At 40.9% G+C, this 26,971-nt stretch overlaps 3 protein-coding genes and 1 long non-coding RNA gene across 5 annotated transcripts; 3 read left to right on the top strand and 1 right to left on the bottom strand.

The window, feature by feature from the left end:
- The first annotated feature begins 8,768 nt into the window (after positions 1-8,768).
- On the top strand, positions 8,769-14,402 carry ttll9 (tubulin tyrosine ligase-like family, member 9). Its single transcript, XM_068342842.1, has 15 exons — positions 8,769-8,834; positions 9,187-9,245; positions 9,675-9,721; positions 9,797-9,889; positions 9,991-10,102; positions 10,210-10,395; positions 10,528-10,593; positions 10,692-10,782; positions 10,943-10,983; positions 11,069-11,156; positions 11,434-11,492; positions 11,634-11,830; positions 12,200-12,313; positions 13,682-13,806; positions 13,967-14,402. The coding sequence occupies exons 3-15, from the start codon at positions 9,675-9,677 to the stop codon at positions 14,035-14,037; spliced, it is 1,290 nt and encodes a 429-aa protein (XP_068198943.1). The 5' UTR covers positions 8,769-8,834; positions 9,187-9,245; the 3' UTR covers positions 14,038-14,402.
- Positions 14,403-19,567: 5,165 nt separating this feature from the next.
- fam217ba (family with sequence similarity 217 member Ba) lies at positions 19,568-23,492 on the bottom strand. Its single transcript, XM_068331726.1, has 4 exons — positions 23,040-23,492; positions 22,840-22,939; positions 22,671-22,735; positions 19,568-22,581 (listed from the first exon to the last, which is right to left on the bottom strand). Exons 1-4 carry the CDS (start codon positions 23,144-23,146, stop codon positions 21,162-21,164), a joined length of 1,692 nt encoding a protein of 563 aa, XP_068187827.1. The 5' UTR covers positions 23,147-23,492; the 3' UTR covers positions 19,568-21,161.
- On the top strand, positions 23,111-25,614 carry ppp1r3da (protein phosphatase 1, regulatory subunit 3Da). Of its 2 annotated transcripts, none has more exons than XM_068331744.1 (2): positions 23,111-23,190; positions 24,235-25,614. In XM_068331744.1, the coding sequence occupies exon 2, from the start codon at positions 24,265-24,267 to the stop codon at positions 25,171-25,173; it is 909 nt and encodes a 302-aa protein (XP_068187845.1). In that variant the 5' UTR covers positions 23,111-23,190; positions 24,235-24,264; the 3' UTR covers positions 25,174-25,614. The 2 variants fall into 2 exon arrangements, with proteins under 2 accessions (XP_068187845.1, XP_068187837.1); XM_068331736.1 differs by lacking the exon at positions 23,111-23,190 and adding an exon at positions 23,855-23,981.
- Positions 25,615-25,888: 274 nt separating this feature from the next.
- On the top strand, positions 25,889-26,771 carry LOC137588710 (uncharacterized). Its single transcript, XR_011034088.1, has 3 exons — positions 25,889-25,971; positions 26,479-26,556; positions 26,638-26,771. It is a non-coding gene; the product is annotated as an uncharacterized lncRNA (long non-coding RNA).
- The last annotated feature ends 200 nt before the right edge of the window (positions 26,772-26,971 follow it).

Genomic DNA, 26,971 nt, shown 5'->3' with positions numbered 1-26,971 from the left:
TCATCATCATCATTGGCCATTTTTTGACGTCTTTGCTTTCTGACATGTTTTCATACCATCACACAATTAGTTTAAATTCGATTAGTTTATTACCCAATGACCTTATTACTTAGCTTATTTGGGCAGGTGTCCTTTTTGTAGTTATCTCCATACAGAGCAATAGGATGTGGGACGGTCCGTCTTGTCAAAACAGTAGTTTGATTTAATATGAATATAAATTTCATGATGATTCTACAATTACTTCCCGTATTCTTGATCTTAATCAGTGATCAAACAGGGAGATCTGAACAGGACTTTACAGAAAGTTCTGTGACTGGCCTCAAGTCTTCACCAAATTGGTCCTAATTCCAACGGTAGAATTATCACACTTAAATAAGCAAGATGCTTCTCTTATGAGTAACAGCTGATGGCCTTGGATCAAACAGATCTCCCACTTCGTGGCTGTTGCTGAGGAGCATTTGGATTGCCAAAAGTGATGAGCCATCAACCTCTGGAAGTTTTTTTTACTTCCTTTGTAAGTTCTGGTAGTATTTAGATTTATGTGTATGATAAAAGTGTGATAAAATCTGTACTGACAATGACTGTCTGTCAAATGGGGTATTTCAAAGAAAAATTCTCTATACAAGGGATTTAGTGTATTGATAGTGCAAGAAAATAACAAACTAAATTTATAATCTGTCGAAAATATGCAAAGTTTTGAAAGAAACATATGATTTAGACCTTAAAAAACATTTATATTTTGTGGCCCTGGAAATCATTAAGTTTTTTCATGCTGCATAAGGATAAATTTTTAAGTGGTTGTGTACACAAAAGTATAGTTATTTCTAGGGACTGAAATTCTCTTAAGGGGTGACTTCCAGACCAAAAAGTTCTGGCTGAGGATTTGACCTCCTCTTGTGGGTTTACTGGTTACAGTGGTTAAAAAATAAAGTGTTGTGTAGGCTGGGTTTATTGTGGAGGGGCTCAGGGGTAGAGCAGATGTCTTGAAGACAGATCGCCCAGCCATCGGTGGATAAATTCCCGCTCCCGCCAGAACATCTCCGGAGTGTGAGCTGACGGTGGGAGGCGTCAGCTCACCTCCCAGCCACTGCCGAGGCGCCCTTGAGCTGCTCTAATGAGGCACATTCCAGAAAGCTGCTGCCCGTCACTCTGCCTCCCGATGTACAGCTTGATGTTGTGTATTATGTGTACTAACTGCATGCTTACAGGCCCCCTCGTGTGCTGTGGTTGTTTCAGGGGCCTATACATACTGTGAAAAACTAACTCAACAATGTAACAAAAATGTACACCTGTGTGACAAATGTAATTTCCCCGAGGGGATCATTAAAGTATATCTTCTTCTTCTTCTTCTTCTCCTTCTTTTTTTTTTGATTTTTGCAAAAACACTTTAATCTCATTCAAACATTTTGCAGTTTTACATTAGATGAAGCATTTAAGTGCCTCAGAACATCTTTTCCAAACAAACTTCAATCACATTTAACATTCAGAACATTTAGAACATTTACAACATTTTACAAATTTTCATCAGATGAAGTTTCAAAAACACTAAACACTCAAAAACATTAAACACCAAGAAACACAGGGAAATACAATATAAGAATTAGTGCATTATAACAGGAAGTTTGCAAAAGTGAGGTGGTCATCAACTAAAGTGCATAGGACATTTTTGTAACACCAGATGTTCCTAAAGTTATTCAGGTCTTTTGTCAATTTATAGAAACCAAATTCTAGTTTTAAGCGACATCTGATGTTACAGCAAAAAACAGTAGCTGCTTCTTGAACAGTATTGTTTTCAATTTTCCTCTTCCTGGTCACATGAATTGCAAGTTTTGCCTCCCCAGAAATATAATTTAAAAGCTGCCACTTTCTCTGATTCGATCTATTGTACCCAGCACCGTAGATGAATTTCCTGATACTAAAGTTTTCATTGAACAAGTTAAAAACATTCGTTAGAAGAGTGAAGAGCACTGCAAGTCTCCCACACTCACTGAAAGTATGAAAGACTGTCTCCTGAAGAGGACAGAAGGGACACTGGCTGGACACCGCAGGGTTAAAAACAGAGACAAAAGCATTGGAACCGACGGCACCATGCAAAATCCTCCACTGGAGGTCGGCTGGTTTTTTCTTGAGGGGAGGTTTGTACAGAAGTCTCCACTGTGGGTCAGGTCCATTTCCCCTCATCCTATTGGCCCAGGTAGTAGGTGCTCTGTTACACAGGTTTTTCTTGTTGATCACTTTTACACATTGTTTGTACAGTATTTTTTTGTTGACCGTGTGCAGGCTGATTTGTCATTCATCTCCGAGGAGAGGACCCTCCAGTTCTCCAAACAGGGGACTGATGTGGACCTCTGGGAAAGGATCTTTGCTGTCTGGTACAGTCCCTGTACTATAGTCCAGGAGGAGGCTTTTCTCCTTCCAGGAAAGTCTTTGCCTCCACAGTTGTAGCACCCTCTGAGCCACCCTGGTGGACTGGATGTTCAGCAGGGAGCTCACAGCCTGGGCATCCGCCAGCGCAGGCCCGACGTTGTCTACCAGTTGCTGGAGGGTCACGGTCCTGGTTCTGCAAAGCGCTGCAGACAGACCAGGTGTGGCTCCACTGCAGACGTCCAGCCTGGCCCCATGCACTAGTGGTTCCCTCAGTAACCAGAACAAAGAGTCAGAGCTTTTTCCTGGGCTGCTTTTAAAAAGGGCCCACGACTTAAAAACACCATGATAAAACGGAGGCAAACCATTTAACTTTAGAAGCTTAGAGTCCATTAAAAACAGTGCAGCATCCAGGTCCAAGTGGCTCACTCGTCTGAATATGCAGCCGGCCACCTCTCTCCACGTCAGATCCGCTGGTCCGGTCAGAAACCGCTGGATGAACTGTAATCTGAACGTGGCTGTTCTGCTAGCCAGGTGGATGAGGCCCTGTCCCCCCTCCTCTCTTGATAAAAACAACACTCCTTGAGGCACCCAATGCAGCCCATCCCAGAAAAAGTTAACAAGTTTGGTCTGGATTTGGGCTAGAAACCCTGATGGAGGGTCCATACAGGCCAAGCGGTGCCACAGCTGCGAGGCTACCAGATTGTTTATCACTAAAACTCGACCTCTGTACGACATTCTGGGGAGCAACCATTTCCATTTTTTAAGTTTCCCTTCTATTTTGTCAATGACGCCCTCCCAGTTCTTCCTGGTTGTTGTCTCATCTCCCAGGTACACACCAAGATATTTGAGACCATCAGTCTTCCAACACAAGTTTTGAGGAAGAACTGGGAGGTTGCCATGCCACTCGCCAACAGCAAGGGCTTCACTTTTGTTCCAGTTTACTTTTGCAGCAGTTAAAACATTGAATGAGTTTGTCAAACCCACCAGAACATTAACATCCCTTTGGTTTTTGATAAGAACAACAACATCATCAGCATAGGCAGATAAAAGAATGTTCTCTCTCACACCAGGTAAAATCAAACCATCGATGCTTTTGCGAATTTTACACAGGAGGGGTTCCAGAGAGAGTGCATAGAGCATCCCAGACAGGGCACAACCCTGTCGGATGCCCCGATGCACCCCGAAGGGGGCACACAAACTGCCGTTAAACTTCAGAATACTCTCAACGTCACTGTACAACACCTTGATCTTGGCAATGAACTCGGTGCTGAACCCAAACCTCTCCATGGTTGTCCAGAGGAAGCTGTGCTCAACACGGTCAAATGCCTTTTCCTGATCAAAAAATCAAAAAATCTTCTTCTTCTTCTTCTTCTTCTTCTTCTTCAAAGCTACGGATTGACATATGTCCCTATAAAAAATGATTTGTAGCAATGCAGGGTTGATGAAAACTGAAACTCCATGGAAAGGACTGTCTGTGATTTTGAAAGAAATTTTGGATAATACAATCATTTAGATACATTACAGCTAAATGAGAGAAGAAATGCTGAATTGTACTTCCAGTAAAAATTTCATAAGTCATAGACGGCCTTAATTTGAGCATCTGGCAAATTAAAACTTTGGCTCTGATGAGCTTTAAATACAGGCTATAAGTTTCATACATATTCGAGTAGATTGATTCCCGGCAAACATGTAGTTTTTTATGAAGTGTATTTAGACAAATATAATATCACTTCAAAAGGCTATATTTATTTGAACATTAGGGCACCCAACCAGTTTATATCTACATTGAAACAGTACGACAACCTAATTTCCAAAAAATTTAGGATGTATAATGTGCAAATAGACACATATTATGGTGATTTGTAGAAAATTTAAAACCCATATTTAAAAAACATATCTAAAAACAGATAAAAATGCTGAAACTTACAATGGTTTAAAGTTGATTTGAAGTAAAGATGAGGAAGGGAGGGGTTCCCTTCTATTGGAACCATCTAGTGGCGGGTCCCTCTGAAGAGTTCCTCAACATTGAGTCTCAGTTTTATTTGATAGATCAGTGATTATAGGTTTTGGGGCCTAAATCATCTCAGCCTACTGTCAAACTAGGAAAAGAAGCCTGTTTTCTTTGGCTAACGTGTTTCTGGGCATTGTTTAAGATGAATCAGCCAAACAGAACAAGTCTGGATGTATTCTTTGAACTGACATCATCATACCAGACAGTTTTTGTAAAACTATGTTTTGTTTCAGCCTGAAACAGGAAGCAGAATCAGAGGTAAGCACACAGCCTGTGCTTAGTAGAGCTACAGTAGATACCAAGCTACATGTGGGATGAAAATCTTAGAGCTGGGGGTGAAAAATGACACAGACATGGTTCCCTAGTTGTGGGCTTCAATATTCTGACAGGCCAAGAGGGAATCCAAACACTGCAGCATTCTCAGGGAAACAACAAAAGAAGTGTTGTTTTTAGATCGACAGGAATTCCATATTTTAGCAGCTGAACTAGAAAAAATATGCTAGAATCATTAGTAGAGTGTCCATCTAAAGAAACATCAACAAGAACTCCATATCTGCTTAGAACAGAATGTTAAACTGATGTTTGTCCTTTTGTCCAAGGATGGGAAAGTGAAACATTTGAGCGAAACCATCTAATGTGGCAGAAAATGGAAGCCTCAGCAAGCCGTAAAGGAAGCGGAGTCTCACTGGAGGAACCAGGAAATCATGGGTGTGGTGTGCAAGGGACGACTCGGCCTGGGGCACTACAGAGGTGGAATAGAGCAGACACCAGAACCAGAAGAGGCCTGGTGGTGCAGAGAGTCCGCCAGGCAGAAGAGGAGGAGCGCCAGGTGAGAGCCATCGGACTAGCCTCCCAGGGCCGATGGACTCAATGGGACCAAGCACAGGAACGCCCACTGTCTTGGAAGGAGTTGTGGCAGACAGATCAAGGAAAGTTCAGCTTTCTCCTGCGCTCTGTGGCTGACCTACTGCCAACTCCAATAAACCTAAAGATCTGAGGTCTAGAGGAAGACCCTTCGTGCAAGCAGTGTGGCACAGCAGTATGCACACTGAACCACATCCTGACTGGCTGTCCGAAGGCGTTGGCGGAGGGCCGATATAAATTGAGGCATGATAAGGTCCTGACTGAGATCACAAAATGGTTGGAACAACAGCGAATCAAGGCCAACAACACTCAAGCCCAACCACTGAAAGGCGTAGCCTTCATCAGGGAAGGATCCCAGGCTCACGGAAGGACCGGAACAGCAACCAAGACCCGACCCAGTACCTTGCAAGGCTCTTCAGATTGGGAGTTTAATGTGGACCTGAAGAGGAAACTTGTTTTCCCACAAGACGTGGCAGTGACTTCTCTCCGACTAGACTTGGTATTGATATCGAGGATAGTCAGCCGTTGATGCCCCACTCAGGAGAGGTGTGAGGGTATGCGGCCTCGTTCAGACGGACCTGGCTCAGCGAGTGACGCCCCTGCCTTGCAAAGTTGCCCCCCCCGCCCACGCCGCCTTTGGATGGAAAGAGCCCACAGGTGGAACCCTTCTGCTAGTGAAGGCTGGTCAGTCTTTGCTGCACCACTCAGGAGAGGTGTTCAGGTTAAGGGGCGAAACACCTGCGACCCTGAGATACCTGCTGACGATGCGGAGGGGTTCCAACTGTGGGATCAGGGAGTCGTGTCTCAGGAGATCTGCATCAGTTAGCGGAGGTCCTAGTTCCAGCTTGTAGCGAGCATCTCTGATGTTTACTTCACCATATGCCACATGCATGTGTTCAAGCTTAAACGTTTTCCTCACATGGATGGGTGCTTACTTGAAGATTTCATAGTACATGTGTTTAAAAAAGTATCTTTTGAAATAGTTTGGGATTGTTTTACACTTCTGGACAGAATCACGCTGTAAAAGCTGTTTATAGTTACGTTAATTTTTTTTTTTTATTATTCATTGTTCACAACTTTATTCATTTTATCAAAGAGTATAGTTCTATATTTCTGGGTAAGCTCTCCCTTTAATTTAAAAAAATATTTTAACTTTTTAAGCCACTAAAAAATATTCCATTTGCTATCCTTAGGGGTTTCCTGAACATGGAACTTGGAAAAAATTCCAAAGATTGGCTACAGATTGGTGACATCTCAGGATATACAGCCACTTTGCTGAAACATCAGACCAAATTACTGCTGAGGACACATTTAAGAAATGTTGAGTGACATGTATATTATTTAGAATTGACACAGTGAAATATTGGAAACAGGTTCACCTACACCCATATTGTAGCGACTTCCAAACCAATAAGTCGCTGAGAGGCTGACGACGGGGCCTTCCTTTGTCAGACGCGCTTCCAGGCAAAAATCACCACGATACATAAAAATACGTTTAATCCTTTATTAACAAAAGAAAAAAAATAATCAACTCATAAAAAACTGTTCACAAACTCATATAAGTGACTCACAAAGACGTATCAATAAAAACGTTGCGTGATGTGTTGCGTGTTGCGTGTTTGCGGCGGTCAACAAAAAATACGGCAACCCCGCTCACCCTCTCTCTCTCTCCTCCACACAGGTGAGAAGATACCCTATTTAACCTATATTGACGTTCACGCCCACATCCATTTAACCCACTTATTCCTTCAATGAGATCACAAAAAACAACAACATCACAAATAACAACAAATACAATATTCAAACCATCATCATATCATCTCATAATACAAAATCATGGCCCCTACACATATGTTAGCTAAATGCTATTTCTTCTTTATATACAGGTATAATATATATATATATATATGTGTATATATATATGTATATATATGTGTGTGTGTGTGTGTGTGTGTGTGTGTGTGTGTGTGTGTGTGTGTGTGTGTGTGTGTGTGTGTGTGTGTGTATATATATATTGACATTAAAGCAGCATTTCTCTCGTAGTTCAATGACTATGGAATTGTAATTAGCTCCTTTGGACTGTTAAGCTTCAACATTATTCTTTTCTGAAATAAACCTGAATAGACAGACAGGCAGACAGACAAACAGACAGACAGACAGATGGCAATTCATATGGGGGACAGTAATTTTTCACATATACAGGCATTGCATCCATGTGATTTGCAACAGATGGGCTTTCAGCTGATTTATGTTCTTGTGGGTGCTTTGGTAGCAACAAAAAACACATACAAATTAAAAACAGACTTTTTTAGTCTGTGACTTTTTTATCCCTTTGCTCTCAAGTGATTCACTGTCTTATTATTAGGGGATAGATAAGAAAAAAGCTCTAAATCTGCACAACACTAACAACAAGCTGTTCAAATGAATACATAAAGGTGCAGAATTAATTGATTATGCTGTGATTTGTAAGTATGATCTATCATTAACAGACAGAGTATTCCATTGTGGACTCCCACCCAGTATTATTGTATCAAATAACATCCAAAGAATAAATAAGGCATGAAGACATTATTTTCAAGGAGGATAATACATATTTAATAGGTGTTATTTTTCAAAATGCCACAGTGAAGGACCTGCAATAATGACAGGTGTAGGCGTTCATGTGTAGGGCCTGGACCATTTGACCGTTCTGAAGGTAATCTTAATTAACTTTAGCAAAAAAAAAAAAAAAGTAAGTTGCATTTTTATTTCAGGGAATTATGCTAATAAGAATAAAACTGAGACTAACTACTTGTTACAAATCGAGCCATTCTTTCTTTCAGATGAGGCTTTGGCGCCACTAAGTGGAGAATTGTGTTACAGTTGATGGTTGACGATGGAGGACGTGTTGTTTCTGGATATGGCCTGATGAACCGTACCTGCATCCAGTTTAAACTTAACTAGACACTGAAGGCCATAGTGTAAATTCAAACTTCTGATAATTTAATCATGTTAAACGGACTGTAGTTGTTTACTTCATTTTGAAAGTACAATAATTCAGACCTTCAAATTAACGGGGGAGAACGTTTTGAAATCATATGGGACAAAAATATTTCTGTAAAATAGTGATAACTCCTTTTTGAATGATGTCATTATTTTTGAAGAAATGTGAACACGGATGTGACATGTTTATCTACCAATCCCTTCATTGACTGAGGATGTTAACCCTCTGAGGTCATCGGTACCTCCAGCTCTCTAGTACCGTCACGCCACGCGCGCGCGCGCACGCAGCAAACGAATCCCTTTCGTCACGTGTCGATGGTGTTGCTATGACAACAGATACCAAACACGCTAGCGCTTGCTAATCTTTCGCTTTAGCTGATGTTCCTTGTTATTCACGTGTTTGTTGTTTTTTAAGTGTAGCAGTGAATTTATTTAATGTTTCCTGTTACGTTTTTTGTGTGAATTCCATCAAATCTTTGCACTTCCACGTTTTTACTTATTTTAAAAATTGTAGCATACGCTGTAAATTTCGCGTATGCTAAATGTATAGCTACGCTGTTTAACAATGATCATTAAGGTTTAGTCCAGTCGCACAGGACGCTGTTAACGGGTAAGCTGCCATTCCTTTCTGCTGTTGGAAATAACATCGATAAGTTATACAGAGAATTAGTTCTTGAATAGAAAACACCTAAAATAAATTACATGATCTTCTGTGGGTGTTATTTAATCAGTTGTTGTCTTTTTATAACGAATATATGAAATAATTCACTTTGGTTTCTGTTAAGATGTAAACATTATCCTAGCGTCTAAAATCTTACCAATGTAGAATACATGGCGCTATCATCGTTCAGCAATGTATACCGTGACAGCTGGTAATCGTAATGTATAAGTTTGGTGTCTCCTGTTTGTAAACCTTGGGGTTATGAAATTGTCACTTACGTTGTTCTTCTTTTGGTGTGTAGGGAATGCGAGAGAACAGTTGTGAAGCACTTGCAATAAGTCTCCATTCTGTTTGCTACAGGTGTGAACCTTTCTGAATAATGGTTCTTCTTGTTTCTACCTATAAATGGTTCTGTCAGTATTCATATGTATTGGGGATTATTTTTACATTATATTGCCATATATTATTATTACATCGTTATTGTAATTATTTAATGTCAGTGACAAGTTACTCCAATTGCAAAGTGAACACTGTTAACAGGGAATGCCAGAGAACATATCAGTGGCATATCCTCCGGGATCAATAAAGTATCTATCTATCTATCTATCTATCTATCTATCTATCTATCTATCTATCTATCTATCTATCTATCTATCTATCTATCTATCTATCTATCTATCTATCTATCTATCTATCTATCTATCTATCTATCTATCTATCTATCTATCTATCTATCTGTGTAAAGAGGAAATTCTCCTGACGGTTGTTTTATTTTCTTTGCCTGTGCAGATGTCAGAAAACAAAAATCAACGTGACTGTACCAAAACCAAGAAGCGGTGAGCGCTGCTTCTGAATTATGGTGGACAGCTATAGTACACTAACCCTGCTAACAGATGACGTTGTCTCTTCAGGGAGAGTAGAAGTTGTGTTTCTTACAAATGTAGCCCATTCAACACCATGACAGATGTACTGCGCCACAGACCAGGTTGGGTAGAAGTCAAAAAGTGAGTTGAGATGTGTTTTTACAGTCACATCAACTTCTATGTCATGATAGTTGTGCTAAAAACATATGCTAAAAACAGAGGTATACTTTCTCATGTCACAGTGATGGAGAGTGGGACTTCAACTGGTGTGATGTGGCTGGGCTCCGGGAGAATTTTGATCAGTGTTACATGAAGGAGCACATGAGAATAAACCACTTTCCTAACCATTATGAAGTGAGACAACATCAGTCCACCATGCTTTGAGATCATAATGAAAATTTCAAAAACATTAATAATCATCTGTTTGTGTTGTTAATATGATTCAATATTTTATATTTTAGCTGTCCCACAAAAACCTCATGGTGAAAAATCTCAAAAGATACCAGAGAAATCTGGAAAGGGATACTTGCCGCTTGGAAGCATCTAAATGTGATTTTTTCCCTTCCACCTTTGCACTGCCCAGCGAATATCATCTCTTTTTAGAGGAGTTCAAAAGAAACCCTGGCAGCATCTGGATTATGAAGCCGGTAATCAAAAACCTGCACCTCAGACGCTTGACTGCAATGAAGTCCTGTTGGTGTGATGCAGAAAAATAAGTTAAATTAGCTTCATATTGTGTTTGTATCATGAAAACTAACTGCTATGTTTATTTACTGTAGGTGGCAAAATCTCAAGGGAAAGGCATTTTCCTGTTCAAGAAACTGAAAGATATGGACTGGAAAAAGGTATTGTGCATCATTAATTAAAAATAAAAGGAATTAAAGCTGATATACTACATACAGTACCATTCAAATATCCAGACTGATAATATTGTGTTACACAGGATAGAACCCGTTCAGAGGAACAGAAGGATGCGACCCAAGAGGAAAACTATGTGGTTCAGCGCTATATTGAGAAGCCCTACCTAATAAATGGTACTGAAATGAATAAAATGCACTTTGTTAATCTATATAGAAAATGATTAAGGTTAATTATTCAAATGTGCTAGAAACTAAATCAATTTTGGCTAAAAGTTGGCAAATGGACAAGTGTGAAACTTCCGCAAGTATTTCTTTATACTTTTTCTTCCCACAGGCAGGAAATTTGATCTGAGAGTTTATGTGCTGGTCACATCAGTATGTAATGAAGCTTTAAATTCACAGTGCTTTATACACAATGTAAATTTAGCTACAAAGGCTAACCAGTGTGTTTATATTTCAGTATGTTCCCTTAAAGGCCTGGCTGTATCGAGATGGCTTTGCACGCATCTCCAACACGCGCTTCTCCCTTAGCTCTATCGATGACAAGTGTATCCTTTTTGTGATGTAATTCAACTCCATTCGTATAAAGGTTGAGAGACTTTTCTATAGTCTGATGTGTCTGGTTTGTATTACCATTGTGCCAATCATACCTTGCCAATTTAAGCTTTTGTCAATTGAAATATTCAAGCACAGTCAGTTTTAAATAGCTTATTTTGACCCAATTTTGAGGCTGTTTCTATTTTTGTCATTTTCATCCTCTTCCCCATGGCAGTTGTGTGTCATTAAAATTACCTACCGGTAATTCTACTTAGTGTCTCATTTCAGATATGCACCTCACCAATGTAGCGATTCAAAAGGCAGCTCCAGACTATGATCCTGAAAAGGTGTGTAAGCCAAAATCTCACACAAGTAGCACATCATGTTGCTGCATGTTTCCATCAGTTTTTTTGCCAGAATGAATACACTTTAAAATGCTTCTATTATCTCTTTATCATTAATGTGTTGTAATGTTCATTTCTAAGTAGGGATGTAAGTGGCAGATGCAACAGCTTCGAAGATACCTGACCGCAAAAAATGGGAGAGACGTTGTAGAAATTCTGTTTAAAGAGATGGACAACATCTTTGTGAGCAGTCTACTGAGCGTACAAAAAGTCATTATAAATGACAAACACTGCTTTGAGCTCTATGGTTATGACATTCTCCTGGATCAGAACCTCAAACCGTAAGCTCTTGTTTGATCAAATGGCTTACATTCACTTGCAAAGATTGCTTAAGGCTTTCAATAGCACAGACAAGCTCACTCACAGACTAGTATGGCACACATTTCACATTACTTCCAGGCTACTTTCCAGCATAGTGAAACCGCTAATGTTAGACTAGTATGAATGAAAACCTCTTAAATCTGTCTGAATATCCTGACCTGTATACAATTATTCTGACATAAATAAAAGATACTATAATGACACTCATACTTTTGAATGTAGATATTGTATCATTCATTCACTAACATAGCAATCTTAGAATTTTCTGTTTCTTTTGCAATGGTGCAGAAAGATAAATATTTTGAGAGCCATCCTTCATCTCTTTGCAGGTGGTTAATTGAAGTGAATGCCTCTCCATCACACACAGCCAGCAGTCAAGAGGATTACGAAATGAAGTACAGGCTGCTGGAAGACACGCTGAATGTTGTCGATATGGAGGGAAGGTAATGTCTGCTTTTCATTTTGTTCACCTTTTTGTCAGGTGTGAGAGCTTTCTATCCTTCCATTCATCATGTCTATCATGGTCTTTATTGATATTCATTCATCTACAAACAAAAACTCTGAAGCTTAATATTTTTTCGCCTGTCATGGCTTATTTGTAAATTGAGAAAAAGGTACAGAAAGTAACTGCTACATCTAGTACTACTACTATTACTACTACACCAACAACTGGTTGCTGCTCCTCCAGTTAATCCATTAATAGCTCCACTCAGTTCAGCCAATCAGATCGTTTGTCTACCCTGCGCTGTCAGTGCACCAGGAAGTGAGACAGCTCGCTGCCGCTGTGAGTTTACCGCTACAGCGGAGCACAGAAGAAGAGAGACAGCATCACTCCAAACAAATGGAGGTTAACGAGGAAAACCGCTGATTAACAATGAGTGGACGAAATTTTTGTTTATTCCTCCGTCAGGCAGTTCAAAACCATTTTACCTCATATGGTCTGAACACGTAGCATGAATTAAAAGTGGTAACATGTAGCGCCACTACGAAACAAAGCACAGAGCTTTTGCACAGAACTATCCCCTGAAGTCCGAGCTGAGGGCAAAACGACGGAGAAAAATGTAAACGAATGTTCACTAAAGGCATGGTGGAGTTTGGGGCAACGTAAAACATCTTTTAGTGATGTTTTAAAATACAAAACAATCCAATAATAACCAAAATGGTTCAGTCCAGGTACCGGGCTGGCCTGACAGCCCGGTACCTGTGCCTCGGTTTGGCCCCTGACCCTGAGGCGGACCAACGCAGCATCCTCAGGTGAGCGTCACATACAGTTTTGTGTGGATGTGGGGAAAATACATAGGCACCAAGTGTGCACCCTTGAACGCACTACCACGACAGTTTGTTTGATGCGGACACACAAGTGTCGGAGAATGTGCGCGAAACAGTCAGAGCGGGACCGCGGTCCTGCCAGGAAACAATGAGAGCGCAGCTGGGGCCGCTCTCCTGGGCGAGGGAGAGAGGCGCTCGGAACGGAGATGGACGGAGCGGTCTCTATCGCTCCGTCACTGCCTTGCTTTTGGGTAGGTGCTCCTAAAATCTTTGCTGGTGCTAATAACTTTTAAATTTGGGAGCACCAGTGCTACGAAGAAAAAAAGTTAATTTTGAGCCCGGCAATACATTGTGGGATGTAATAATAATAAATGACCAATTTGAATTACATAGTACTTTTCAGGATACTCAAAGATGCTTCAATTCATACCTGTGGGTAGAGAAATAATTCATCTCTAGTATCTACGTTACAGTATTCTTATGTTCTGAACAGGAGATAGTGAGGTTATGCTGAATTCTGACATATTTTTCTGTCTTGATAGACTTACTGGAAAAGAAAAAAGGGTGGGCGGCTTTGATCTCATGTGGAACGATGGACCCGTTTATGTTGAGAATGCCGACCTAGAAACATTTAGCATTTCGGGTTACACTGCAAATACACATTTAGGTATGTTGACTGTACTGCTAAAGCCCATTTTTTGAAACACAAAATTTACAAATCTTTTGAGGCACTCTGATAAATGTGCCAGAGTATGCATGGATTTTAGACCCTGAAAGCTACATATTGTGAATAATTGTTGAAATTACCCATCTGTTTTTTGCTTCAGGATGCATGAATGACAGAGAAAAACAGCTCCGCCAACTTCTAAAACCATTTCCAGGCCAGAAGAAGATGTGACAGTTTATATCCCTTCACTGGTGCATCTGAATTGTTCCTGAAAGAAGACAAAACTACCAAACACAAATAAGTAAAAACCACTAGCAATTCTTCAGACAAAACAATCGCTGTGGTGACGGATTCCAAGCACATACAGCAGAAATCTGAATATTCAAGTAAATGAAAACTACGTTATTGAAACTGCAGCAAATCTTATAACATTTTTACTTGCAGAGTTCAAAGACAAGCGCACAGTCACGGGCAGACATATTGAGTAACAAGTTTATTATTTATAGCTGACAAAGTGAAATATTGGAAAATAACTTCACCTACACTCATGTGTTAGCCCGGTGTTTTTTAATTCTTGACATCCAAGCACCTTTACTTTCCTGGTTCATTGACTATGAAAAGATTACTATCTGAAGTGAAACAAGAGCGATCCATGACATTGCAGGTCGCTCTTTTCCGACTGTTAAAGCTGCAACATTATCCCTTTCTGAAATAAAGCTTGCACAAGTTTGAGTGTTTTCATATCTCGCAAATGAGTAAAAAGACATTTCAGAAACTGCTGAAGTGTTTGCTCATTTATTCAATTCAGTTCAGGTGGGTGGGTGGGTAGATAGGTAGGATCAATAAAGTATACAGTATCTACATTACAGGTCAGGGGAGGCAGGTGAGGCACAGCCTCTCCTGCCATAAAGAAAGAAAAAAAATGAAAAATGGAAATAGTTTTATTCTTCTTCTTTTCCTTTCGGCTTTTCCCTTCAGGGGTCGCCACAACGAATCAATTTCCTCCATCTAGCCCTGTCCTTTGAATCCTCTTCACTCACACCAACTATCTTCATGTCTTCCCTCATTACATCCATAAACCTCCTCTTTGGTCTTCCTCTAGGCCTCCTGCCTGGCGGTTCAAAACTCAGCATCCTTCTACCAATATATTCACTATCTCTCCTCTGGACATGTCCAAACCATCTCAGTCTGGCCTCTCTGACTTTATCTCCAAAACCTCTAACATGTGCTGTCCCTCTGATGTACTCATTCCTGATCCTATCCTTCCTGGTCACTCCCAGAGAGAACCTCAGCATCTTCATCTCTGCTACCTCCAGCTCTTTCTCCTGTCTTTTCTTCAGTGACACTGTCTCTAGACCAAACAACATCGCTGGTCTCACCACAGTTTTGTACACCTTTCCTTTCATTTTAGCTGATACTCTTCTATCACACATCACACCTGACACTTTCCTCCACCCGTACCATCCTGCCTGTACACGCTTCTTCACCTCTTTTCCACACTCTCCATTGCTCTGGACTGTTGACCCTAAGTACTTAAAATCCTCCACCTTCTTGATCTCTTCTCCCTGTAGCCTCACTCTTCCACTTGGGTCCCTCTCATTCACACACATGTACTCTGTCTTACTGCGGCTAACCTTCATTCCTCTCCTTTCCAGGACAAACCTCCACCTCTCTAGCTTCTCCTCCACCTGTTCCCTGCTCTCACCGCAGATCACAATGTCATCTGCAAACATCATAGTCCATGGTGATTCCTGTCTAACCTCGTCTGTCAGCCTGTCCATCACCATAGCGAACAAGAAGGGGCTCAGAGCTGATCCCTGATGTAGTCCCACCTCCACCTTGAACTCCTCTGTCACACCTACAGCACACCTCACCACTGTCTTACAGTCCTCATACATGTCCTGCACTGCTCTAACATACTTCTCTGCCGCTCCAGACTTCCTCATACAATACCACAGTTCCTCTCTGGGCACCCTGTCATAAGCTTTCTCTAGATCTACAAAAACACAATGCAGCTCCCTCTGGCCTTCTCTGTACTTCTCTATCAACATCCTCAGAGCAAATACTGCATCTGTGGTACTCTTTTTTGGCATGAAACCATACTGCTGCTCACAAATGCTCACTTCTGCCCTTAGTCTAGCTTCCACTACTCTCTCCCATAACTTCATTGTATGGCTCATCAGCTTTATTCCTCTGTAGTTGCCACAACTCTGCACATCTCCCTTGTTCTTAAAAATGGGCACCAGCACACTACTCCTCCATTCCTCAGGCATCTTCTCACTATCTAAGATCCTGTTGAACAACCCAGTCAGAAACTCTACTGCCACCTCTCCTAGACACTTCCATACCTCTACAGGTATATCATCAGGACCAACTGCCTTTCCACTCTTCATCCTCTTCAATGCCCTCCTCACTTCATCCTGACTAATCTTTGCTACATCCTGGTCCACAACAGTCACCTCTTCTAGTCTTTGTTCTCTCTCATTTTCCACGTTCATCAACTCTTCAAAGTACTCTTTCCATCTTCCCATCACACTACTGGCACCTGTCAATAGACTTCCATCCCTATCCTTAATCACCCTAACCTGCTGCACGTCCTTCCCATCTCTGTCTCTCTGTCTTGCCAACCGGTATAGATCAGTCTCTCCCTCCTTACTGTCCAACCTAGCATACAAGTCATCATAAGCTTCTTGTTTGGCCTTTGCTACCTCTACCTTCACCTTACGCTGCATCTCCCTGTACTCCTGTCTACTCTCCTCGGTCCTCTCAGTGTCCCACTTCTTCTTAGCTAACCTCTTTCTCTGTATGCACTCCTGTACCTCCTCATTCCACCACCAAGTCTCCTTGTCTACTTTCCTTCCAGATGACACACCAAGTACTCTCCTACCTGTCTCCCTGATCACATTAGCTGTAGTTGTCCAGTCATCTGGAAGCACCTCATGACCACCCAGAGCCTGTCTTAACTCCCTCCTAAAAGTCATGCAACACTCTTCCTTTTTCAGCTTCCACCATTTCGTCTTCTGCTCTGCCTTTGCCCTCTTGATTTTCCTCACCACCAGAGTCATCCTACACACCACCATCCTATGCTGTTTGGCTACGCTCTCGCCTACCACTACTTTACAGTCACTGATCTCCTTCAGGTTACACCGTCTACACAAGATGTAGTCTACCTGTGTGCTCCTACCGCCACTCTTATAGGTCACTCTATGTTCCTGCCTCTTCTGGAAGAAAGTATTCACTACAGCCATTTCCATCCTTTTATGTTGTTATATTTATATCCAGTGATGTGTATTATAAAGTTATTTCCTGTTTAAGGTCACCAAAAAAAACGCTGAATTTTCACATTTACTGCTGAAATACTGAGAAGAGACTGCAGTGAGGCACCAGCCAGCTGATCCTCACCATGGATTGCACAATGGCTCAGTGAGCTGTGCTGGCATGCTAACTAGTGACATTAGAATATTTAGGCTTTAGGATGATCTGGTTTAAGGATTCAATTCAACTCAATGGTGTGTCGGTTAGGACAGATGAGCACATGCAGGAGGTTCCACTTTAATCTTTTATTTTCAAGGTTGTTTGAACTTGTTTCATCTGACAAGGGAATGGTCAAAGACAAAAAGATAAAGAATATTAACTCTACTTAATTCCTAATTCTATAATTAATTTACACCATTAATAATCAAAAAGGTCATTTAACTTCAAATATAAACACTATAAACCTAATAATCAAGAAATTAATCATCACTGAAAACTAAATCATAGTCAACTAAAGTAACTTTACAACTCACATGTAATGTACTCAATTCAAACATTTCCAAGTAAGGCTGAGGCATCCACATGCTCCTTTGTTCTCCAGAGGTAAAGGAGTGGCTGCATGTGGCCTGGGCTCCGCCCATCCATTGGGGAAGGCAGGTAGGAGTGGTTGGGGATTTTCATCCAGGTAAAGGTAGAGAGAGAGAGGGCTTGGGGGATTTTTCACAGAGACCGTAATGCTATCTCTCTATATGTCGCTAATAAAACTTTCAAACATGTTTGCTCTATGAACTAAATTCCCATTATTTAGCTAATGTATATAATGTACAGTGTGTGTTTTTTTTCAACAACTGTATGTGTGTAACGTCTTTCTTGAGTGGAGCGTTCGTGAAACGACTGGGAAAGGCATAAAGTGAGTCACGCAGTTCTCCTGCCTCGTGGTAGGGGGCGCAGGTGATCCCAGGGATACGGCCAAGGATTCCTCTTCCTCGGCCAAGGACGAAGTGACAGTAAACTACAGTCTATAGCGCCTGAAGTTCAGCCATTCATTTGTTTTCCGCTTGCCTTGCTTTACTCTAAGAATGGAGGATTACATATCTCAACTCAAAAATTTTCCATCCTTTTGTTCAGAAGGAGGGGCACATGGACTTCATTTATAAGTAAACTTAACATATAGGCAAACGTGTAGGAAACAACATAACGGGTTCTTTTTAATCAAATGTGCTAATTGTGTGTTACAGTTTGTATGTGTATATAATTCTGATCTGAGACTTTAAAAATGACCTGTTGCTAATTAAATGGTGAATAAGCTAGACTGTAGGTTCATATTTTTGTAAATCTAAATATGATGAAATCAGTGCCTCACCAGGCATGAACCTCACCGATACGTCATTGCTACTTTCTGGTGAGCAGCATCTATGAGCCCCAGCGTTCCCTCTAAACTGAGCGCCTCCGGAATTGTGCAATGCTCGCACAGTCTCACCGCACAAGAAATTCTGTGCTGTACATTAATTAGAAATTCAATATACAGTAAAAGTATTGTGATATCCCGTGTGTTGTCACTGTTGTGTGTTGCTGCCCTGAGTTGTTCTGCGCATGTGTGAGTTGAGTGTGTGAATTCTAACACAGGTCTCACGATCAGGTTCACTGATGCTACGCAGCTCGTTAACGACTGGAGATGAACGGGCAGCGACACATATTTTTAATATATGTTAAAATAATGAATACTGATTCAATTTATTTATTAGCTACTGTGTATGTAAATATTGTGGATGGGCAGCAGAAGCCTCATAAAGCTTCCACAGGTTCATCTAATCGTGTTGGAAAATGAATGCACCAGTTTCGGGGCTTGAAAGTTTGGTGCATGTCATACAGAAGAGTGACATCCGGTGGCGCAATCCAAGTATATCATCTGTTTCTACCACCCTCTCAAGACGGTGTCCATATTCATGGACTTCCACATGTCAGCTGTCAGGTTGACGGCAGAGGCCTTGCTCACCTTAGCTAAACCTCTCCTTCGTCACCTTGTGCTTGTCCTCCACCCATGGCCTTCCTATTAGGGATTATCTTTCCTATTAGGGATTATAGGTTGTGACCAAAAGATTGATGACAGTCATGATTAAGGGTGACATTAAATAAAATAAAGACAGCCCATTAGGTAAACATGAATCAATACTCTACATGCTATTCTAGACCATTAGCAATCCTTCAGACAATGATATCAGATTCCAAGCACATAGATAGAAATCCGAATATTCAAATAAATGAAAACTATGTTATTGAAACTACTACAAAATGTTATAAAAATTACTTGCAGAGTTCAAGGACAAGTGCACAAGCCATCAAGCAGTTTTTCTCATGAATGTGGTAATTAGCATGATGAGTTACCGCAAGTTATATTTGGGAAAATAGGGGTTTCTATTGCAGCAGTTTAATAAAGGCAGTGCTGAACTGTGTAGAATTATTTCATGGGTTCCACAGAAATGAAAATGGATCTATGTTCCTTGAGTGCAAAACATTTATTTATATGCATTACAAATACTCGCATTCAACATTGAGAAAAAACACACCACAATCTTTATGCGTGCGTGTCGACATAATGTACACCTCTGCAGTAACATTTCCTTTCTGGTCCCTTTTCTATGGCTTTACATGAATATTAAGAAGTGCAACCAGAATAAATACAGTGTCGCATTAACTATATTAATGTAGTGTTCCCATGAATGAAATACACATGGTGGATCACAAGAAGTAGATAAAACACGAATGTAAACAATTGCGGAATATATGTGTGTAAAATTGCCACAATACATGAATAGCTTTGATGTCTTGAAATTCTATTGAATCCCAGAAATGGTATAGTGCTGAAAACATAAAGGTACATTCACCAATTTTGCCTTAGACAAGTTCTCTCTGAGAATGACAACTTAAACAAAAGGATAGTAGTGATGAATACAAGTCAACCACAACACTTTCCATAAATATAACTATGGTATAGAAAATTTCAAAAAATATGCATTTACATTCGTAGCAAATGTTACTGTCTTCAAAGACAGAAATAGCTCAGCTCTAGGCAAAATACATTATCATAGACTACAATTCAAGCTGTTCGAATGTGAAAAGCCCTTGTAACAAAAATGTAATAATTGCACAAATGAATTTGTAATAAATTATATTACTGCTTCCCACCACTGCAGAGTGCACCTCCTCTATTTCAGCAAAAGATTCTTCAGCTAATTTTTAAAGCAAGAGGCACTGAAGAAAAGACGAAAAGCAATATCAAGTAAAGTAAAAGCAATGTAAACAACCACATTCCAACATCAAAAACAAACAATTAATATTTATGGTTGTATTTGATGATTAAAACACAACCTTGACTCAACAGAACAAGGTTACTGTGTAAAGTTTAAGTCTCAGTCATCCTTTACAACTGTTTAAAATAATGGTTTCCCAAGGTAATCCCAAGCTGTTGTATTGATCCTTCACACAGATATGTTTCAAATACGTTTACCTTTACGCTCCTTGAAACACATTGCTGCCATCAATTCAGAATAACCATTTATTTACAACAACAAAAAAGATATTGATGAGTAAAACATTTTCAGTTTTAGCCTTAAATTTTCCACTATTTTTCAACAAACAGGATTGTAATGATCTGTTTAACTTCACAGTATGTAACTTATGCTGAAAGTTGACCAGTGATTCAGCAGATGCTTATTTACTGCTTTTTTAAAATGTTGGTAGTATGTGAGATCGTGTGCAGTGCACCACAGTTAAATATATAAAGAGACAGAGTTTCTCAGATCCTATCAGGGATTATGGGTCATAATGAGCCATCTGTCGAAAACACACCAAACATGACTCTGCATATATAGGTTCTCTATTTATGAGTCTTATTATGCTTTTAAATCATTGTTGTTTAACTTGGTACTTTTTACCTCTTGAAGGCTGTACAAGAGTGACTTTGACTGCTTAAAGTACAGCATACAGTTACAACAAGTTAGTATTACACAGATTACACAGAAAAAGCAAGCGTACAGCAGGTTCAAGCTCCTGCACCAGGTTATTATTATGTAAAGTACTGTACTTTAGCCTTACATTGGTTACTTTGCAACAAAGTGCACATTTTTTGTTTTGCCATTCTGCTTATTACTAATTGGTGTTTTAGAGACAGACTGTGAGTCTTTAGCAACTCTTTTCATTACAGTTTTAGAGGCCTGAGGCCCTGCCTCCATTCTCTCTTGGTCCTTTTCTACTCTTTTGGAGGCAAGCACCTCCTTCTTACTTGCGGAAACTACACGTTTTTCTCCACCAGCTGCTTTACTGCCACCAGACTCCTTAACATCTGTTTCAGAATTAGCTCTGACACGGCTTTTTTTCATCTGACCTCTGCTGTTTGAGTTAGTTCCAGATTCCTGGTTTGGTTTACGGGCATTGCCTGCTGACTGCATGTGCCTGAGATGACTCCTTCCACTTGAAGGACTGACTGGGGTCTGGGCTCCTCTGCCTCCTCCACTGCCTTGTGCTCCTTGGCTCCTGCCCTCTGTGGAGGTTGCTCGTGTCTCACTGCTGCTTCTCTTCCCTGGTCCAGGCCTGGCTCTGCGCTCAAGCAGAGGGCTAAGCCGTGAGTGGCGCTGGTAGGCATACGCTGAACAGCTTCCACTGCATAATGGGTAGCGTGTGTGACAGTGAGGGCAAACTGGGAGGCGGGAATACTGGTGTTGAGTTGATGCAGGCGATGGGGGGTTATTGACGGATGTGAATGGGAAGCCACGCTGGCTGTGCCACATCCCTTTTGGAGAGTTGAGTCGGGATGATGGAGCTGTGTGAGGCCTCGGTGGGTTAGCAGTGGTGGCAGTGGAGAATCCCTGTGGCTTCGAACGGCTGCCTGGCAGACGGCTGCTTTCCGCTTGGACCGTTTGGATCTGAAGCCACTCCAGTTGCAGCAGCCTCTCCAGGTACTTTTCTAAAGGCCCAACAGGCTTGGGCCGGGGAGCACCACGTCCTTCTGTATGTAGAAACAATGCTAGCTGTCTAAGGCTCCAGCTATTGAACGGAGGAGGCAGAAATTCAGGATAACCATAGCTAAGTTTTTCATTTTCATCTTCATCATCTACAGTTCCACAGGGTCCTGGGAAGTCTGGAGGCAAATCATTACTGGTGAAAATCTCAGCCCGGAGATTAAGATGCGGTGGAGTGCAGGGAGTACAGGGAGAGGGCAATACAGGTAGCCTCTCAGAATCCGACAAATCACTAGCACTGTCATCATCTTTCTGGTTGTAGTGCTGTTGTAATGCAACAGAGGTGGAGGCTGGGAAGTGTGTTGTGGCGAGTAGTGGCATGTGTCGAAGACCTGATACAGGTGAGAGAGGCAGGGTGAGAGCTTGACGATTTTTACCCACTCCCCCTCGAATATGGTGGTGCTCATTGCTGCCCTTTGGCAGCCGTTGATTTTCTCGTTTGTCCTCTTTCCTAGTCACAGGTATGTGTTTGTGGAGTTGAGGTTTCAAATCTTCCTCTGGGCTGTGATGACAAAAGACAGAAAAAAAATGTCAGGAAAGGTTTTCTGGGTTTTTAATAACTTAAAAAAGTGGTGCAGCTGTCAACCTTACCTAGAGAGTTTGCTGGTATTCCGTGCAGTGCCAGATTTAACCCTGCCACCCATTAACTGTGCACTCTTGAGAATCAATCATGAAAGATATGGTTGGATTATTACATGACTATTAGCAAATTACATCGATCAGAGGAAAATATCTGTTTAACATTGTGACGTTCACTTACGCTCTGCACTGCCGTCAGCGTGTCCTTATCCTGACCTGGAGCTGGAAAGCCATTTTTCATTTGGCCCACTGTTTTCTTCATCTTATGACTTTTCTTTGCGCTGTGAAAACATTTTGTGAGACTTGCATTAAAATTGTGTCATTGCTAAATCAAAACTCTTTATTTTTTTCGTAGCTATGATCATGTACAAACAGCCGTACCTTGTTCCTGGCCCGCTATTTTCACTATTTTTTACCCGAATCTTGTCTTTGGAGATGACGCGTTTGAGTGCCGTGGATGCTGTGCGTTCCTGCATGATGGGTCCCATGTTACAGGTCGTCTGAAGGAAGGCAGTCTTGATTCCAGCAGGATGTAAGGATACATTAGCTAAAGAACCAAACCGACATCTCGTACCAGATAGTCTATTCTGAGAACGAAGCTCAAAACACCCATTTTTTCTACGATGCTGCAGTGCATCATGCGCAGACGTCGACTTCTTCGATGCAGTTGAAAGTCTTTGCCTTAATGTCGGGTCGTCTCTCTGTCGACCAACAATTATATGCTTTCTAAAAATGTACAGACAATATACCGATCTGTTTGTCGACTGGCATCTTTCTTGCTATAAAATATGCAGGGTTGGTCGTCCCAGTCAGGTTTGTTTACCTGCTGGTGACTGGGTCCAGCGCTTGTGTCGAAGTGGGTGTGAGCGGTGCATTGTGGGTATTGAAGTCACTAAACTAGTTTCTCTTTCAAATAACTAACACAAATTGTCCTTAACAGATACAAAATCCATCATGGAAAGATTTCTACTTACACAAAAAGAACATTCTCACTTTATATTTGGGAATAACAACCATCTATAATTGAAACAAATGCATCTATTGATTGGAAAATACTCCATTTCCGAGTATACACTGCGAGTCATGTTCTGGTCTGTACGGAGTATCCGACTTGCTGCGTGAACATTAGCAGGTTCCCATCTATGTCTTACTCCAGTCACGTATGCTAGTTGAAAAGACATGAAGGCGTTTACTAGTTAAGAGGTTTTTTGTCGGGAAATTGACGGCTGGCATATGACGCACGGAAACGCGTAGCTCCCAATAAACATAACTTTAAATGGAGGGACATAGTCGGGATACATTTTACAGCAAATGTTTGATATGGTGAGCTACTCAACACTGCACTTTATGGTTCCTCAGTATGAGAACACGTGAAACGCTGTAAATAGTTGGTGTGAAAATAGTCAACTGTATGCGTTCAGGCAGGTACTCCAAAAGCTCAAGTACATTCTAACTGCTTTTGTTTTATTACATCAGCACTGCTATAATCGTTGTTTATGGTACAGCGCAACAACATGTTTTTAGTTAGAAAGTAATATGACTGCTTAGTTTCTAATCAAATGACATTTCTCTGCAGGAGACTAAAACATCAGATCGCACTCTGCACATGGATCGAGGGTGGTTTATTGGACGTGAGAGGATTCCCGAAACAACATCTGATGGGGATTTGTCTAGCAGTGCTTCAAAACATCGTTTGACAATCAAGCTGACTGAAATGCTCCAATCTGACAAACCTAACGTATTAAAGAAACCAATTCCAATTCGCCCCCCAAGCCCCAGAGTCTCCCTGACAAGAGGAAAAGAGTTCCACCACAGTTTCTCCCACGAACCTGCACCCAAACCCATCATACGACAACGTTCACGCTCTCTGTCCTCCGCCACAGAGAAGAAGCATAGCAGAAATGTTGGTGTGCGGTTCGTTGACTCTTTGGGGATTGATCTAGAAGACATCAGGCTTTTCAAGTCTGGAGAGGATCCATTTGTTCCTCATCACGTTACATTTAGACTGTTGATGGCTGCAGAGTTGGCAGATGGAAGGAATCTAGAGATATCTTTGCCATACCTGAAGCCAGTTTTTGCCCTGCAACCTGGAGACCAGCCAGAATTCCTGTATCGTCTTCATGAGCAAAAAGTCTGTCTAGAGAGAATCTTGTGTTTTGAACTTGGTGTCATTGGAATCACCCAAGTCCTCAATTTGGACTTTGAGAAGGATGTCACTACTCGATATTCATTTACAGAGTGGAAGAACTGCACAGAAACGAAGGCTTCTTGGGTGTCCAGCTCCACTAAGACCTGGGAAAGAGGAGGCCAACTTAGTTGTGATAAATTTCGATTTCACCTGCCTATTCCTCCATTCCTGCAGCCAGGAGCAACATTACAGTTCGCTATCAAGTATAAAGTCTGTGGGGCTGAATACTGGGACAACAATAATGGTGACAACTATAAGTTAGTTTGTCATAATTACAAGCTAACTGTGCCAAAAGAATGTGAGGACAGTATGGTGCACTTCATATAGGACACTATTGAGAGCACATGTTTGTCAGCAAGACATACACAAAATGTATCACTGCATTGTAACAGCTTCGTTTTGTTTGAACAGCACAAACACGGCGATTTCTTTGTTATGTCTAAACACAGTGTATAATTAATGCACTTACCGTATACCTAATTTCAACATTATTCCTATTTTTTCTTTCGTCTTCTATGATTAGATATAGTCTGTAAAAATTGTACCTTTTTGCCAATTTTGGAATTTAAAATTCAGGAAATCTGAAATTAATGCACCATCCAGCTGGGTATTTGAAAGTTCAGAGACAAATCAAGACTTCTGTTGTGTTCAGAATTTTATTTTTTTACACATTAAATATTGTCAAAACAATGTATTATGTACAGTTTGAACCTGTTATTAACCCAGAAATGCTTGTTTGCTTTTCACAATAAAGCACAGTTGATTTTGGTTTTATTTAATTGAATTAAATTAGATATCTATTAAAAAATAATGTCAGGGACAAGATTTTCCAAAAAGGAGTTTATGTTTTGACTTCGACTGAAATACACCTAGCAGTGTTATATATAATAAGTAACGAGCAGGTGCTGTTGTTGCATAGTTATGAAAGAGAAGGAGAAGATTTCTGCTGGCGGAGGTCCAAGTTTCTCATATTTAACCCAATGGGAGACGTCTTTGTTGTCACGAGACTAATTGCACAGGTCACGCGCCTCCGTCCGACAACGACTTGTCGCTTATTGCGACGTAACTAAACCAATCGGCGAGCTAATTACACATCAGGACACGGTGATGATCGTCGACAATACAGTAAGTATATTAACCAATAATTGTTGAAAATAACACTTTTTTTTTTCCTCAACGATTTAAGTTTGATGTAAGCAATTTAGGTTCTGTTCGCCTACTACACATATAAAGTTTTGAAAAGTAATTCGAGTCCTAACGGTGAGGTCGTGGACATGAAGGTGGCTAGCTTAAATGATAGACGTCATACATTTTGAATAGCGTAAGTAAAAGCCAAGTGGGAGTTTTTAAAAAAAACTTAAAAAAAAAAAAAAAAGATTTCGAAAAACAGTTCCTGTCTTCCACGTCAAGGTCTCGCTACGAGTCAGCGAGCCAGACGAGACAGGGATTGTTAGCTTGATAACGATGCAACGTCAAGATGGTGCACCATAATCGTGGTGACAGACTTGTGTTACAAGCTCAATCTGACTGGTTTGCCACGGTACTAAGTCAACTCAACTTGTCCATTTCAAGGTAAAAGTTTTAGTAATACGGATGAGACTGACAGGTGGATTTTTGCAATTCCCCATACAGTCATTTTGAAGACTTTATTCTAAGTGGAGGTGAAGTATAAAAAAGAAACGAAGAATGTCACCGGGCCAGGACGCACAGGTTGGGAAGGAAACCTTGAAACTTGACCGTACACCACTTATTTATTTGTGCACTAATGTTGACGTAAACTTTCATGTCCAGTTGGAGAATGTCATCGATAAGGTGTTGGAGAGTGGGAACGTCAAAGCACTTGCTGTATTCTTGCAGTCTGACATACAAGACGGAAGCCCTATAAAATGTTCCCAACAGTTTTTTACCAAATTGGATGAACTTGTCAGTTCGGTAAGATGTTCCCTACAAGCACACATACAAGTGCAACAATGTTCTGTCTGTTTGTTTGTTTTTTTATCCCGTATTTACATGAAACCATCACCTTTGTTTTTTATGAAGAGTTTAGATACAAAAGATTTAAAATCAGCCAGTTTGGGATTTGCTGTCCTCGTCAAGCATGGGAAAAATCTGAAACTACCTGGTT

Source organism: Antennarius striatus, chromosome 2, assembly GCF_040054535.1.
Source record: "Antennarius striatus isolate MH-2024 chromosome 2, ASM4005453v1, whole genome shotgun sequence".
Taxonomy (NCBI): domain Eukaryota; kingdom Metazoa; phylum Chordata; class Actinopteri; order Lophiiformes; family Antennariidae; genus Antennarius; species Antennarius striatus.
The sequence above is the reverse complement of the archived record's forward strand: the minus strand, read 5'-3'. Positions and strand labels throughout refer to the sequence as shown.